This window comes from Colletotrichum gloeosporioides, assembly GCF_011800055.1.
Source record: "Colletotrichum gloeosporioides strain Lc1 chromosome Unknown consensus_66, whole genome shotgun sequence".
NCBI classification, from domain to species: domain Eukaryota; kingdom Fungi; phylum Ascomycota; class Sordariomycetes; order Glomerellales; family Glomerellaceae; genus Colletotrichum; species Colletotrichum gloeosporioides.
In genome coordinates this window covers 82,152-96,123 of record NW_025544711.1, presented here as the reverse complement: position 1 = coordinate 96,123, position 13,972 = coordinate 82,152, and the positions used below count along the sequence as shown (strand labels likewise).

Sequence of the window (13,972 nt, the reverse complement as noted above, 5' to 3'; positions counted from 1 at the left end):
TGTCAGACTGAGTGTCAGGCAATTGCGCAATTGATCCTGCAGAAGACGGGGTCGCGAAGTCCTCCCCGGATCTTCCAGCCGACAGTTGACCCCGGACGCTGCTTGCTGCGCATGAACAGACTCAGAGTGATAGCCTGTGGGCTGTGACGGAATCTGTGATCTGTATTCTGAAATCTGTTGACATACTGTGGACCTGGCTTAACGTCGGGATTCCGTTTACACCCTTACATCGCCCCGTTGAGTTTCCCTGCTGTTCTACAATCACAACTTCTCTTCATCTTTAAGCTCATGAATCAACACGCGAGGTCCCTTCGGGATGATGAGCGGCCCCTGGATACCCAAAACCCTAGCTCTCGCATTACCATATCCCTCCTTGTATCTCGAAATCCAGGTGTCCGTGGTATTGAAGAATGCACCATGAGTCCTCTCGCTCTGGTCCCAGTACAGCCTCCTGTACCAAAGATGCAGGTTGGGATAATCGTTCCGAATGGTGGCCAGATTACACTGGAAGATGGGCACATAGGCGACATCAAACCTCGCAATCGTGGGAAACAGTCGTACATCAGCCTCTGTGATGTGATCGCCCAGCAAGAATGGCCGGTTCTGTAGGATGCTCTCCAATCGATCCAACGACTGGAACAAGTGGTCGACGTTATCCTCGTACGCTGCCTGCGTGAACGCAAAGCCGCACTTGTAAACACCGTTGTTGACGGTGTGATACACCCACTCATTGATCTCATCGATCTCCTTCTGCAGCTTCTGAGGGTACAGCCCGCCGCCGGGTCTGCTGTCTTCACGGTCCGCCTCAGGAAGGAGATGGTCAAACTCGGTGTACAGCATACGGATAATCTCGCTCGACTCGTTGCTGACCAGCGTGTGCGCCTTCTTGTCCCAAAGCACGGGCACCGTCACACGGCCCTCATACCCGGGACTAGCCTTGAGGTAGAGCTCCTTGATGGTTTTGAAACCGTACACGGGATCCTCGGGGAGAACACCGTACTTGGCGGCCTCGGGACTATCGGTGAAATGCCAGCCCTCTTTGCCCATACCCATATCGGCGATGTACAGGTCGACGTAGTCCTCCAGACGCTTGAGAGCCCGGACTATCATGACTCTGTGGCACTGAGAGGGGGTCAGCGCATGGCTGTCTGCGGTAAGAGATGACTTACCCATGGGCACCCCGGGCTGACGTAGAGCGCATACCGACCCTTTTCAGCGGGAAACTTGGAGTTTGGGTCTTTGCTGATGAAGTTGCGGAATTGAGCTTCAGTACGCTCGAAACCACCGCCTTTTCCGGGCTGGTATCTGATTGGATCTTTCTGTTGGATTGTTAGCCAATCGCGCGTTGAGAACTGAAGTCGGTATGCGTGCCTCTTCGCCCATCTCGATGGTGGATTCGCGATGGTATCTGTTTCTGTTTCTGCCTTGCTCCGAGGAAAACGCGAAAGTTTACGGGGTCCCGTGGGTTCAAGTAAAATAATGAAACAACGATTCAAACTATGCCAGTTATGAAGTTGAGCTTCAGAGACCGGTAGGATACTCAATTAGTTATAAAGCGCTGGAGAGGGGAAATACGGTGCAGCTGCAACAGGCATGCCAGAAGTCACAGCGCAGCTGTTGCAGCATTTAGTGACGTAAACTCCGTGGAAGGACGACTTCCCCGCATTTCCCGCGCGGCTCGGAAACCCGAGCGTCGCGTAGCGCGCGGGATAGCGAAGTCTGTTTACGGTTTGTCACCCTCCCACACGATTATCAGATGGATATTTGTCAGCTCCGTAATGAATGTACCGACAAATTGTCGAGTATGACCTGATCTGCGTCCGGCCGATTCTTGACCGCTCGGCATGCTACAATCGACGGCTTCTCGTCCTCGTACCGGTCATGGCGCCATCCGGCCCGGCATGCCAAGGATCCACAACTACTCAGAGGGTTGTCATCGCTGAGAACGTCGCTGTCAGCGCTCAAGTGATTGTCCTACATCACTTCAGATATATGCACTTTCTCCTCTTCACTGGATAACTGTTAAAGGTTGTATTTCCCTAATTGGACCTATTTGCCTTCTCTCAGATTAGATACGCAGGGGTTCCTTAGCATCTACAGGACCTTCGCTTCGATTTTCGAACGTTTCCCGGTCTGTGGTACTAGGCTTTTATATAAAAATTGGACATGTCGGCTGAGATATGTTCCTGCTCATGGCTCGTTGCTACTGAGATGCTACAGAGAGTAGCATTGACTAGCCACTGCCTAACCCGAAGCTTCACGACTTCTAGTTGGCCCAACCTTGTTTCATATAATCAAGTGGCCTAGCATATCGGACAGGCCCTCAGTTGTGTTGACCACAGTTTCTTGCCCTCGCTTGCTACTCTTCTTCTTCTTTTTCTTTTTCCTCCTCCCAGTTGTGATCTGTGCAAGCAACTGAATGATCTCCTCATTCCCTGCTTGCTCTGCCAACTTGACGGCAGTTATGCCTTCGTCGTATCCACCAACAGCTGCGACATGTGCCCCATATTCTAGAAGCAGACGTACGTACTTGACTGAGCCTCTCGTAATAGAGTAATGCAACGGATTAAAAGCTGGGTAACTGCCTAGCCCATTGGGATCTGCCCCTCTCCGTAAAAGCAGTAGCACAACGTCCTCAAAGTCTCTTTCCAGAGCAAGGCGAAGAGCTGTTTTTCCAGAACGACGGTGAGAGGCCTTAGCATTTGGGTCTGCACCAAATCTGATGAGTTCTCCCGCGATCTCTGGCTTAGATTCGACAAGAGATTCTATGAGAAGGCTGTGATTGTGCATGCCGGAGGCGTAAAGCAAAATATCCGGGTCTACCCCCTCGCTCAGCAGGAGCCTGGTATGGTCCAGGTGTCCACTTCTAACAGCAAGCCGCAGCGCATGCCGACTGGACGCGTCATGAGACTGCGGCAGGACTGACCCAGCATTGATAAGGCTCGTCAGCATACCTTCGGTTTTGACGTTCCAATCCAGAAGCCTTCTCATGAATATCTGAAGGGTATTTCCCAAGCCCGGAATAGTTGCACTTGCGTCGGCTCCCTTTTCTAGGAGGTAATCCATTGTTTCTGGGTGCTCGCGCACGCACGCAATTGTCAGGGCATTTCCGTAAGGACCCCCCTGGCTGTTGATATCCGCGCCTCTTTCCACCAGGACCTCAACGACGCTTTGGAACCCTTCCGAAGCAGCTGCATAAAGAGCATTCCCGAAGATTCCACCCTGAGCATTGACATCTGCGCCATTGTCTAGTAAAAGCTTGACCATCCTTCTGTGGCCTGCTTTAGCGGCAGCCTGTAGGGCGTAGCCATAAGTGCCACCCCGAGCATTAATGTTTGCTCCTTTTTCTAGCAAAAGTTTGACCATTTTTCGGTGACCTGCTTTAGCAGCAGCCTGGAGAGCATTCCCATTAAGGCCGCTTTTAGCATTGGCATTGACGCCTTTGTCCACGAGAAGCCTGATGATCCTCTTGTGGCCAGCTTTAGCGGCAGCCTGTAGGGCGTCGCAGGCATAGGTGCCATCCTTAGCACTAAGATCTGCTCCTTTTGCTATTAAAAGCTTGACGATATTCCCGTGACCTTCTTTAGCAGCAGCCTGGAGAGCATCTCCATAAAGGCCACCCTTAACATTGATGTTTACGCCCTCATCTCAAAGAAGCCTAACCATCTTCGTATGGCCCATTTTAGCGGCAGCCTGCAGGGAGGAGCTGTAATTCATCGCATCAACACCTATTCCCCTCGTCAGCAGGAGCTTGACGATGTCTCTCTGTTGTGAAATAACAGCTATTCGGAGGGCATTTCCATAACTGGGATCGCGTGGGGCGAATTGATTTGCCACTTTGTCGAGTAAAAGCTCAACAATATTCCCGTGGCCTCCCCTAACAGCTGCCTGGAGAGCGTTGCCATGAGCATTGTTGTTGAAGGCGAATTGATTTTCCACTTTGTCGAGCAAAAGCTCAACAATATCCCCGTGGCCTCCCCTGACAGCTGCCTGGAGAGCGTTACCAGGAGCATTATTGCTGAGGGCATTTGTATCCGCACTGTTATGCAGAAGGAGTTCCAGCGTTCCTTCGTGGCCTTCCTCGGCGGCAGCTTGAAGGGCGTACCTAATGGCTTGACCCCTAGCCTTCATATTGGATCCATGCTTCAAAAGTATTGCAACCTTCTTGGTATGTCCTAACCAGGATGCGGTCTGTAGAGCGAATCCAAAATCGCCGCAATTTGCATCAAAGTCGACTCCCTCGTCGAGTAGTAGTTGCACGAGACTTTCGTCCATGTTTTCGATGGCGATCTGAAGAGGACTTAGTCTCCTGTGATCGTTTCCTTCTGGTCTGTTGAGCACTGCTCCCTTCTTTGCAAGAAGCTTCGTGATATCTCGATGGCCCTTCTGACAAGATATGCGCAAGGCGCTTCCGTGGTTTGAGATGCCAGTGCCGGTAGTGTCAGGACTGGCTCCAGCATCCAATAGAACTCGCAAAGTATGAAGTCGATTCATGAATGTCGCAATTTCGACGGGCTTCATAGCTTTAGTCTCGTTTTCTGGGCCATTGACATTGGCGCCGCGCGCGATCAAAACCTTGGTTGTCTTTCCAAGGCCAAGGAAACATGCAAAATGCAAACAACTCCTTGTTAAATCGTTGAAATATCCCGTGAGAAATTGTTTACTTCTGGGAACCAGCCAACGGTGCTTAACTTCAAGTTCCAGTTCCAAGTGGTCAACTATTGCACTGACAGCTTCTGGTGATAGTTCCGCAGCAGCAGCTTGTTCAGTCCATGTACTCACTGCGAGCGACGCAAAGGGAAACGACTGTGGTCGCGGGCTGATGGACGCCGAGTCATGGGTGACCATCCATTCCAGTTCGGCGGGGCCCATCCATTTTTCACTGACCAGCCATTTTTCATTGACCATCCATTGGTCATTGCCCATCCACGCTTTGATATCTGTCCCTTTGTTGAATGGCCCTTCTGAAATAACCCCGAGGAGGTATGATAGACACGTCCGAACGATAGATACACAGGCGTCTAGGCCAGTGAATGTGAGTTCAGGGGCATCATACTGAATCAGATATTCTTTGACAGATAAATGAGCTAAATGAAGCTCATGTTGCTTATTCGGCTGAGACCCATCGAATGTATTGGAACTTTTAACTTCCACGATTGATAAAAGGTTGGGGCATAGTCGAGTAATGTCGTCGGGGCATATTCGGTCGATAGAACTGAATCTTCGGAAATCGGAGCGCACTGATACAATGTCGACAGCTGCCGATAGTGCCAGTGGCTGGTCCAGATTAACAAGAAACTGGAGAACGCGGATTGCCTTTGTATAATATCTTGGCGGTATTCTTTCGATGCTTCGTTTATATGTTTCTTGGATGGTCTCCGGTAAAGAATCCAGAACGTACTCGATATCTTCAGGACCAAGACAGTTGACCAGGTCATTGATCTGGCAGGCTGCATATCGGAACCTATGGACTTGTGAGTCTTTTCTTCATACAACGATCCAGTATTCGTAAACTCACATTCCATCGGCCTTTTCAATCAGTCTGTCAGGAATTTGTTTCACCATGGGATGTTCTGGTGCTCGGGTGTGAAATCCCGGTCTCTCCCTTAAACATCCTTTAATGTAGACCTCGATATCAGCCTTCACTGAATCCTTATCGAGTTCAACACCTTTCGCATCTACTAATTCTGGGCCTAGCCAGGCTTTGAAATCAGCTTCCGGCCTTGCGGTGATGATAATCTTGACACGTTTGAGATTAGGTGCAGAGCCAATCCCAAGTATCCATTCAATCAGTTTATGCTTTTCTTTGCATTCATCTAGCGCATCCATGAGAATGACAGTATCTCCAAGCGTTGCAAGGACATCTTGAAAGCACTGCACAATGTTGGCAGTGCTTGGGGACCTTTTGCCATCCTCGTGAGACTTTCGTAGAGCTTCGACTTTCTTGGTGCTGCCATCTGCTCCTGCATACAGCTGAAAAAGTAGAGAGCGTACCAAGCCATCCAAAGTGCGCTTCTGAGAATCACTGAAGTCGAAAAAGAAGTACAATACCGCTCCACGTCGACTTTCTCTGAGAAATTCAAGGATAGTGGAACTGAGGACTGTTTTACCACAGCCACTAGCCCCATAGAGACAGATATGTCGGTAGTGACCTTTGCGCCAGTCTTCGAATGCGGGAGAATTTAGAAACCACGTGCCCGTTTCCCCATACCTTAGATCCTTGGCATGGTTTGCGTTGTCTGACGGGTCGGCAGGCCGAAGCCATTCTTTGACACTCTTTACACGGTGTTGAGATTTTATACCATCAACTGTGTTTCTAGTATCATTCAAAATCTTGTGCTGTTCTCTCTGTATAGTGACCACTGTATAAATTAGTTGTTAGACAAAATCAACTCTCTGGGGCTGGTGTAAAGCACACGAACCAGAACCAATGAGTTCCGACAGCTTCGTTTCTCCTCCAACCGCAACAAGATTAATAGACTCTATCAGATCTTTCGCGTAAGCTGCTGCCACCATCGATGCATAAGGCTGCCAGATTGAATTCTTGTGGGTGTCGGCATAGTCGCATATGCCTCGAACAACCAGGCATGGAAAGTGATTCATGAGGCCTGCTGCTTCCATCTCAAAACAGAGGACTCCTCGCCGAGTCAACTTGTCGCGCTGGGAGGCGTCCTTCATGACTTGATTGGATGATGCAATCAGGCCATAGTGAACACTTGGGATGTCGTCGTCGTCGCTACGCGGGGGCCTATGCACCAAGTCCTCTGATCTAACACCGCATACGGCGGCACATTCGCCGGTTACCCCTTCAGGATGTGTGAACTCTGACCGATAAAGCCTGTCGGTGTCATCCGATGGACGAGAGTATTTCTTTTTGAAAGCCTTTCGTTGCTTCTCCAGCGCGCGGTTGACCTTACTATTCAGTTGAGGACCTTCAATATCGTATTGCGCGTCAAGTGCAGCCGCTGCTGTCAACAAGGAAGTAGGTGGTCGATTGAGATGGCCCGTTTCCTTGAAGTCTTGACCCTGTATCGTCTTTCCGTAATCGAACTGAATGACACCACCAGTGCCTTGATCACGGCTGCTGACTACAACGTCGCCCAGTCGGATATCGTGCTCTTGGCTTGGAGCCCCTCCACCAACACCAACCATCAGGCCAAGTCGTACTTGTGGGAAGCTGCGCACCATGTCCTTGGCTGTCGTAGCAGCAGTGGTAGTACCATACTCATTCTGAGGCATGACGGCAATAACAACATTATGCTTCCCTATTCTGCCCACGACATAGCTGTTACTATCCGAGATTTCGCTCGGTACTTCATGCCGCTCGTCAAGGAAGGACTGCGCTGCGGCAGACTCCACGGGCAAAGCGCATATCCAGCCAACCGTGTAGGCAGTACGGTCCAAGACTTTGGTTGACATCGCTCTTCGTGAGTCAAACCATTGACAGACAACTAGCGCATCGGCCTGGGCCGAAAGAAGAGGTGCAACGGGACGTCGGTCAATGTCAGCCTGACAGGCTCGAAATACGGGCACGAATCACCGCGGCTGGTTCATCGTGTGAGACTATTGTTGAAAGAAGTCGAATGAGTAACGGGTTTGCAACGGAAGAGCGGGGTAGTAAATCTTGCGTGGTGTCGGGTCCTCTCAGGATCTGACTGCATGAGATAGCCCTGCTTACTGATTGCCTCATTAGCTCGCTATGCACGCATGCCAAGATAGCGGGCTGAGGTAGATTTGGTTGGTGAATCATTAAGCGTTCGCAATCATCACATCGTGGGTCCCACCATTGGCCGCGAGTGACGATTCGGGATGGTCAAACATGGTGCCTCGGAAAATTATTGAATGCCATTTCTTTTTCTCTATGCTAAATCTTCTTTCTCTCAGGAGAGCACTCGGGAGAGTTCTCTGGAAGACCTTTTCTTCTACAATCCGCACGCAACCGCGACTAATCTAGACGTTGTCTATGCGTAAACCTCGTCGCAGCTGAACCAAACGTTCTGGTATTGCTGGCATCCCGACCCAGTTGGGCCGCTGATCTGCTTCCAGTATCCACAACGTCCATTGTCTCCTCTGTCCCAGGTGACCGCACAGACGCTGCCTTGACCCGCGCCTCCTGTGGCTTTCATGGTGCCTTGAGTTACTCCAGTACCGTATGGGAAGTCTCCAGACAAATATTGGCGAGGATCAGCCGCGGTCTTTCCAGGGACCCACCTGTGAAGAGAGCTGGTCAGTATAGAATTCTCGACTGAAAAGCTGCAGACGTAGGTGATAAAGGGAACATACATCTTGCAATTGCAATGGTCAAGGATAGGACCGCCGCAACGCTTGTCGACTGTGCCGTCCGCGGCCTTTTTGCAGAGGTCAACTGGGTTGGCGCATGCTGAAGATGCAGCGACGAGAAGAAGGAAAGCCGACTTGAAGTTCATTGTGGAGGGAATTAGCCCAACAGTGTTGGTTCAATCAGACAAAACGAGTGTGGGGATGAGCGGGTTGGTGCTGGAAGTGGCTTGGCAAAGGGTAACGGAATGCTCGCTCCCTTCTTTATGTTCTTTTATGTCAGGGAACCGCGGAAATGGCCGAGAATATACTTTCTTAAGCACATTGCTGTCTGTATAGCTTATCGGCAGCAATTTATATAGTACACACTCTTGCTCGTTGATACTGACTCGTGGCAACCATCACTTCGTGCTCACTGATTGACAGTCCATGTCTTATGAGTATCTAGAACGGTCGCAGTGCAAGACAACTTTTCGAAGTCTGTTCACACTATCTAAGTTCTTAACCACTCAAAAGTGTTCCTAAACATTGATAGTCTTCAACTTACCTTGCGGTACGAATGGTCCATTTTTGACAGCAGAACCTGCTGCTTGAGTCCAGCCCCCCCCTTTCTCCAATTAGGTGCGTGTGCCTTTAGAACAGCAAAGTTTTGTCCCCGTGAATGAACGGCCCCGAGCCTTTCACCTCATTAGCGGAGGTTAGCGAAGTTCAAATCACAATTAATTAAGCACTTTCGTTGACAGAGATGTTCTGCAACTGCTGCGGGTGGGTGGAATGTGTTGTTCAGCCTACTTCCGAAACTCGGCCATTCGTGCAGCAAAGTTTTCTCAAGATGTAAAAGACTCACATCAAATCACCAATAAAAGTTTATAGATCCAAGACTCCATAGACTAGATCGAATTTTGCGATACCGAAGCGAAGAAGTCCCAGCTGTGCAGTTATTTCGCGAACCTCTTTTCTCTATTTAGTCTTCCGTTTTGTCGGCTGAGAATTGGTTGAGGTCCATTTCCTCAACCATCTGCTTCGAATTATCACCAATAACAACTGCAAACATGAACAAGGTCTTCCTTCCCGTACTTCGGGTGCTTTTCATGGCGCTCTTCTGGCAACTTGCCATTGCGGAAGCGACGTGCGCGGATGCACCTGTTGAAATCACCCCCCTCTTCAGTTCTTGGACCTCATTGATCCGCCAGCCCAGCGGAGTCTACCACGGAACACTGCAAGTCGGTGCCGCTCAGGGCCAACCCCCCCATGGCGGAATGCACATACAGCCAGCCGAGCTCAGCCAGCAAAGGCGTCGTTCAGTTCATCAGCCGCGCCAACTTTCGTCAAATCATGTGCGTTGCTGAAGACAAGACTGATCACACTACGGCCGAATGCTTTTGGCTGAATGCTGGTGATACCTGCAAGACAAACATTCTGCTACGTGGTTACTTCTTCATTGTAAGTAAATCATGGGAACATACTGCAACAACGCTGACTGCATAGGCTGGGCCAAAACCTTGATCACACAGTGCAACCGCAACCACATCGAAGATTGCAGTGGTATTTCTCATGCGAATCAAGCACTGCCTCTGGGGCCAGTGGGTACTATGATCTGCTTAGGTATTTTGGTATCACTGTTCGTGTGGGATAGATGTTACCATGTTCCAAGGGCTGGAAGATGGTCTGCCTCCACGTGGTTGTCCGTCAAGCTGTCCTGCTGGGAAATCCACAAGCGTGCTTTGGCTCGCGGGGTCAGATCTATTTGACATTATAACCAACCTTCGTGCTGTCCTTCGATTTCCATACGGCGTTTGATTGTGGCTGTGATGTCGATTCCTCGCTGCAGCATCTGCAGCATGAGCGGGTTTTCCTTTTGTGCGGGCATTCAAATCGGCGGAGGTGGAGAGGCAGCAATAGCGATGCCGACCGTTTTAGGTCCGATGGGTACATCCGCTCCGGTGGGCGAGTCCGTCCCGATGGATGAATCCGGCGAAGAGTGGTTGCATCCGAAGCTCTAAGTATGAATTCACGATAAATGTTGACTCGTCGGGTAAGCCGCAAGTTTCAATAATAATATTTCGTTCCTAAACAGCCATGCCAACATGATCGTCCGACCCGCTCGGAGAAACAAGCTTTCAAAAGGGGGCACATTATCGGACCATTTAGCAGGGGACACCCACGTTTTCGCAATCAACTTTGGAGGCTTGACAGCTTGTTTACCCCACCCTAGAAAACTTACAACAGTGCGTCCCATCATATTCGGGCTGAGCGTTCAGGGGGCGCTTTAACTGCAATACGAGCCCAAATTGTTTTCGGCGAATACCTCGATATTCCCCAGTGAATAGCAGGAGGTGGCTGCGGGATGGCCGTAGAACCTAATGATAATAATAGCCTTCATCTTCACACAACAGGTGGCAGATCAACACGGAGAGGACTCTCGCTCCCCGCTAGTTTGCCGTTCATCCGATCTCAGACAACGATCAGCATGGTTCCTCAACATTAAGAATCCTTTAGGATTCCAGCAGATCCGAAGATCTGCAAGGTGAAGAGCAATATAAATATTGAGGTCTTGGCTCCTCGTCTTGTTCAATCTTGGCAGCACCTTCATCTCCAATTACACAATTACGGAATTTAATCAAACTTGAACTTTACACTCGTTAAAACTATCACAAAAATGCGCACTTCCATCATTTCAGTAATTGTTGGCTTTGCAGCCCTTGCAGCTGCTAGCCCAATGCCTGACCCTACCGCACCACCAGCCGTGAGCGACTGCACGATTACCGTTACACACTTCGATCCTGGGTTCACTGGCGACTTCCAGCCCACGACTACGATCACACAGTACAACAGCACAGTCACTGTACCAAGCCCCGTCGACTGCCATGGCTGTGCTCACGTTACAACTGCCGACGCGCAGGCTCCTAACTGGGGTGGCCACGGACCCGCCTTTGAGAAGGTCATCTACGTCCCGGCCACAGTGCCTACGACGGTGACGTCGCCGGTTTGCGCCACACCAACGGCTTTTTAGGGCAAGATATTCTGGATTGGGTTAATGAATGGTTTGAAAGCATTGGGATAAAGGAAACAGACCACATCTAGGACGGACATGGGATCCATCCGTTAGCAGTTGGAGTTAAAGGTTTATTTGAAAGCTTGTTACGTCCAAGGAAGGGGGAAATGGAAATGAAGATATCAATAATAGCCCGCTGATGAATCGCCGTGTCCCTTCTATGTCCTGTCCGTGTTCGGTGATGTAGTGCAGCTCGTCCCAATGCTGACCTCATTAGTACTCAGATGGAAATCTTTTCCATCGGCATAAAATGTTCGCACTTCTACCCGAAACATCGCAACCATTGCAAAGGGATGTTCGGCATAGTTGAGCCGGGTGGCCTATGCTGGCAACGACCGAAGCGTGTAGGCCCGCGCCGGTGTCTAAGACAATAACGCTCGCGTCGAGGCTCATCATGATCTACATGCCGGATGTCAGCATTTAGGCGAAACTAGACTAAGGCAAGGAAAGAAGAGACAGGAATCACGGTTCGTGCAGTTTGAAACTCAATCTTTATGTAACGTATCAGGCAGTGCAACTAACGGACTACTCGCGAGTTCAACGCTTCAATGCCTCCACTTTGCAGCCTCTCGTCAGCTGTCTCTTGCTTACATGAGCCCGTGAAGATCCCGCTCTGCCTCCGCTTCAAGTCCTCCTCGATCTCATCAAGTGGAAAGAAATTCGGATTTTCGGCAAACATGGCGTCGAACTTCCGTTTGATGTCTTCAGGAACCTCGGGCGAGTTTTCGCTATCGCTCAGCCAGATCCGGATGAGATGTCTAGGATTCGTGATGTCCTCGGTAAAGCCGCGCCGTGCATGTTGAAGGTGAAGATTGTTCACCCTAAATGGGTCTTAGTCAGAGGGAGAACGGGTTCGGGGAGGACTTGAAAGCAACGTACCATTCAATATCACCTACTTCAAGGTCTGTCTTGAGACTGTACTCGTCGGCCACCCACTGCCAGCCCGCAAAGGCCTCTCGCTCTTCGAAGGACAATGGTGGATAATCGGCATCCCGATCGGGCATCTACCAATCGTCAGTCACTTTTACTGCACTTATCATATTCAAGACTCACCTCTCCGTAGCCAATGAAAGTCCGTGTCGAGAAATTGAGAAATAGGCGGCCGTCTTTTTTATGAATCAAGTGCACCCCATCGTCGGGTATGCCGTTGCTAAATATCGTGAGAACCTTCCAATTTGTGTTGGGGGATAGACGTACGCTCTCCAGCGGAACTTTTTCTCGGCCAGAAGCCGGACAATGTCAGGTCGATGTATGGCAAGATGGTTGTACACTTGTCCAGCGCTGACGACAGTCGATGCACCTCCGTGACCTGAAAGGCTCACAGCCATGAGTCCAACTACATCACTACCGGCGTCGCTGTGAAAGAATTGTGCGTTGGTGTCTTGAGCAGAAACATAGATCTTTCCACGGTTTTCTGGGTCCAAATGCGAAATGCTCTGGCGATTGTCAGCAACCCATGGACGAAGGCGGCATGGATACTTGATGCACACCTTGATGTGGCATATTGCTCGGTCCGCTCCCTGATTGAGACGTCGATCACCGACCCAAGCATTTATTCCGAGAAAAGCAATGATCTGGTCCGTCTTGTCGTACTTCTGGACCGGGAAGCCCCTGAGAATCTGAACTCCGATGCCGTTGTAGATTTTATCGGATACTCCGCGCAGCATTGGCCCGAGGACAGGAAGCGGGAAGTTCGCTTGACTAATATTGGAGAGAGGAACGGATTGCTTCTTCCAATTCTGTGATAACGGTTATGAGACTGTCGTCTGTTCATTGAAGTAGGGCGCGCTCAACATGCTCTCACCTTGATGGCAGCATCTATCTCGTCGATATGCTCTTGGGATAGGTGCTTGATATACCTTTCAGCTGCATAGAATCAGCATTCGCCCTTTGTCTTTGTCTTACAAGTAGGGAACTTACGATGCTGTTCTAAATATTGACCAGTCCACGTCTGAGGCCCAGAAAATTGAGATGGCCACCCCTTTGGGACTGAGCCAAAGCTCGAGGTTTCGGGGTGAGCTGCATTTGCCTTTTCCCATTCAGGCTTATTGAGCAAAAAGCCTGGAGCGTCTGAATAGAGCTCGTACGGAATGATGTCGGCAGTCATGGCTGTATTGATAGGGGTCTTTGTTGCTCAAAGACCTGGAGGCTCTGTCAGCTCCAAATGTTGCTTAATAGTCCGCGGTCAGACGCTCGTCATATGAATGGACTTTTCTCTTCATCTACCTCACCCTCTAGCGCATTGGAGTCCAGGCCGCCCACATTCCGGACAATGAGCGATAGTTGGTAATCAATTTGTCGGATACACGATGGCGCAATTATCAGGATTGATGGTAAATCGTTCTAGGCGGTCGGAACGACACGGGTGTTGCGCGGACATGCAGCAAGCCGGCTTTCGGCGCCGATTTCTGTTAATCGACCACCTCTTCTCCAATCATCACATCTCTCTGCGTCTACTACCCAGGTGACAAAGAGAGTTGGGGTGAATGAACGCTCCACAATGCCGGCATTGCACCATTCCTTGGGTGCCATGGCATCAAGAATGGGCAGAAGTAGATCGCTCCGCATCGCTTCTTCGCGCTCCTGATAAGTAATACGATCTGCTTGGTTCTTGTTCGAGGCCGTCGTATCATCTGCGAG

The 13,972-nt window shown here is 50.2% G+C and overlaps 4 protein-coding genes across 4 annotated transcripts; 1 reads left to right on the top strand and 3 right to left on the bottom strand.

Annotated features, from left to right (window-relative positions):
* Positions 1 to 261: 261 nt before the first annotated feature.
* GCG54_00014680 (Glutathione S-transferase omega-like 2) lies at positions 262 to 7,419 on the bottom strand (the record flags this gene model as incomplete). The annotated part of the gene is made up of 7 exons (XM_045414503.1): positions 262 to 1,122; positions 1,170 to 1,319; positions 2,527 to 3,594; positions 3,664 to 5,464; positions 5,519 to 6,094; positions 6,212 to 6,362; positions 6,423 to 7,419. The coding sequence occupies 7 exons, from the start codon at positions 7,417 to 7,419 to the stop codon at positions 262 to 264; spliced, it is 5,604 nt and encodes a 1,867-aa protein (XP_045260625.1).
* A 542-nt stretch (positions 7,420 to 7,961) lies between these two features.
* On the bottom strand, positions 7,962 to 8,426 carry GCG54_00014679 (uncharacterized protein; the record flags this gene model as incomplete). Its single annotated transcript, XM_045414502.1, has 2 exons — positions 7,962 to 8,211; positions 8,284 to 8,426. 2 exons carry the CDS (start codon positions 8,424 to 8,426, stop codon positions 7,962 to 7,964), a joined length of 393 nt encoding a protein of 130 aa, XP_045260624.1.
* Positions 8,427 to 10,936: 2,510 nt separating this feature from the next.
* On the top strand, positions 10,937 to 11,290 carry GCG54_00014678 (uncharacterized protein; the record flags this gene model as incomplete). Its single annotated transcript, XM_045414501.1, has 1 exon — positions 10,937 to 11,290. One exon carries the CDS (start codon positions 10,937 to 10,939, stop codon positions 11,288 to 11,290), a length of 354 nt encoding a protein of 117 aa, XP_045260623.1.
* Positions 11,291 to 11,849: 559 nt separating this feature from the next.
* GCG54_00014677 (uncharacterized protein) lies at positions 11,850 to 13,439 on the bottom strand (the record flags this gene model as incomplete). Its single annotated transcript, XM_045414500.1, has 7 exons — positions 11,850 to 12,153; positions 12,212 to 12,336; positions 12,386 to 12,482; positions 12,530 to 12,768; positions 12,823 to 13,071; positions 13,137 to 13,198; positions 13,253 to 13,439. The coding sequence occupies 7 exons, from the start codon at positions 13,437 to 13,439 to the stop codon at positions 11,850 to 11,852; spliced, it is 1,263 nt and encodes a 420-aa protein (XP_045260622.1).
* Between the last annotated feature and the right edge of the window lie 533 nt (positions 13,440 to 13,972).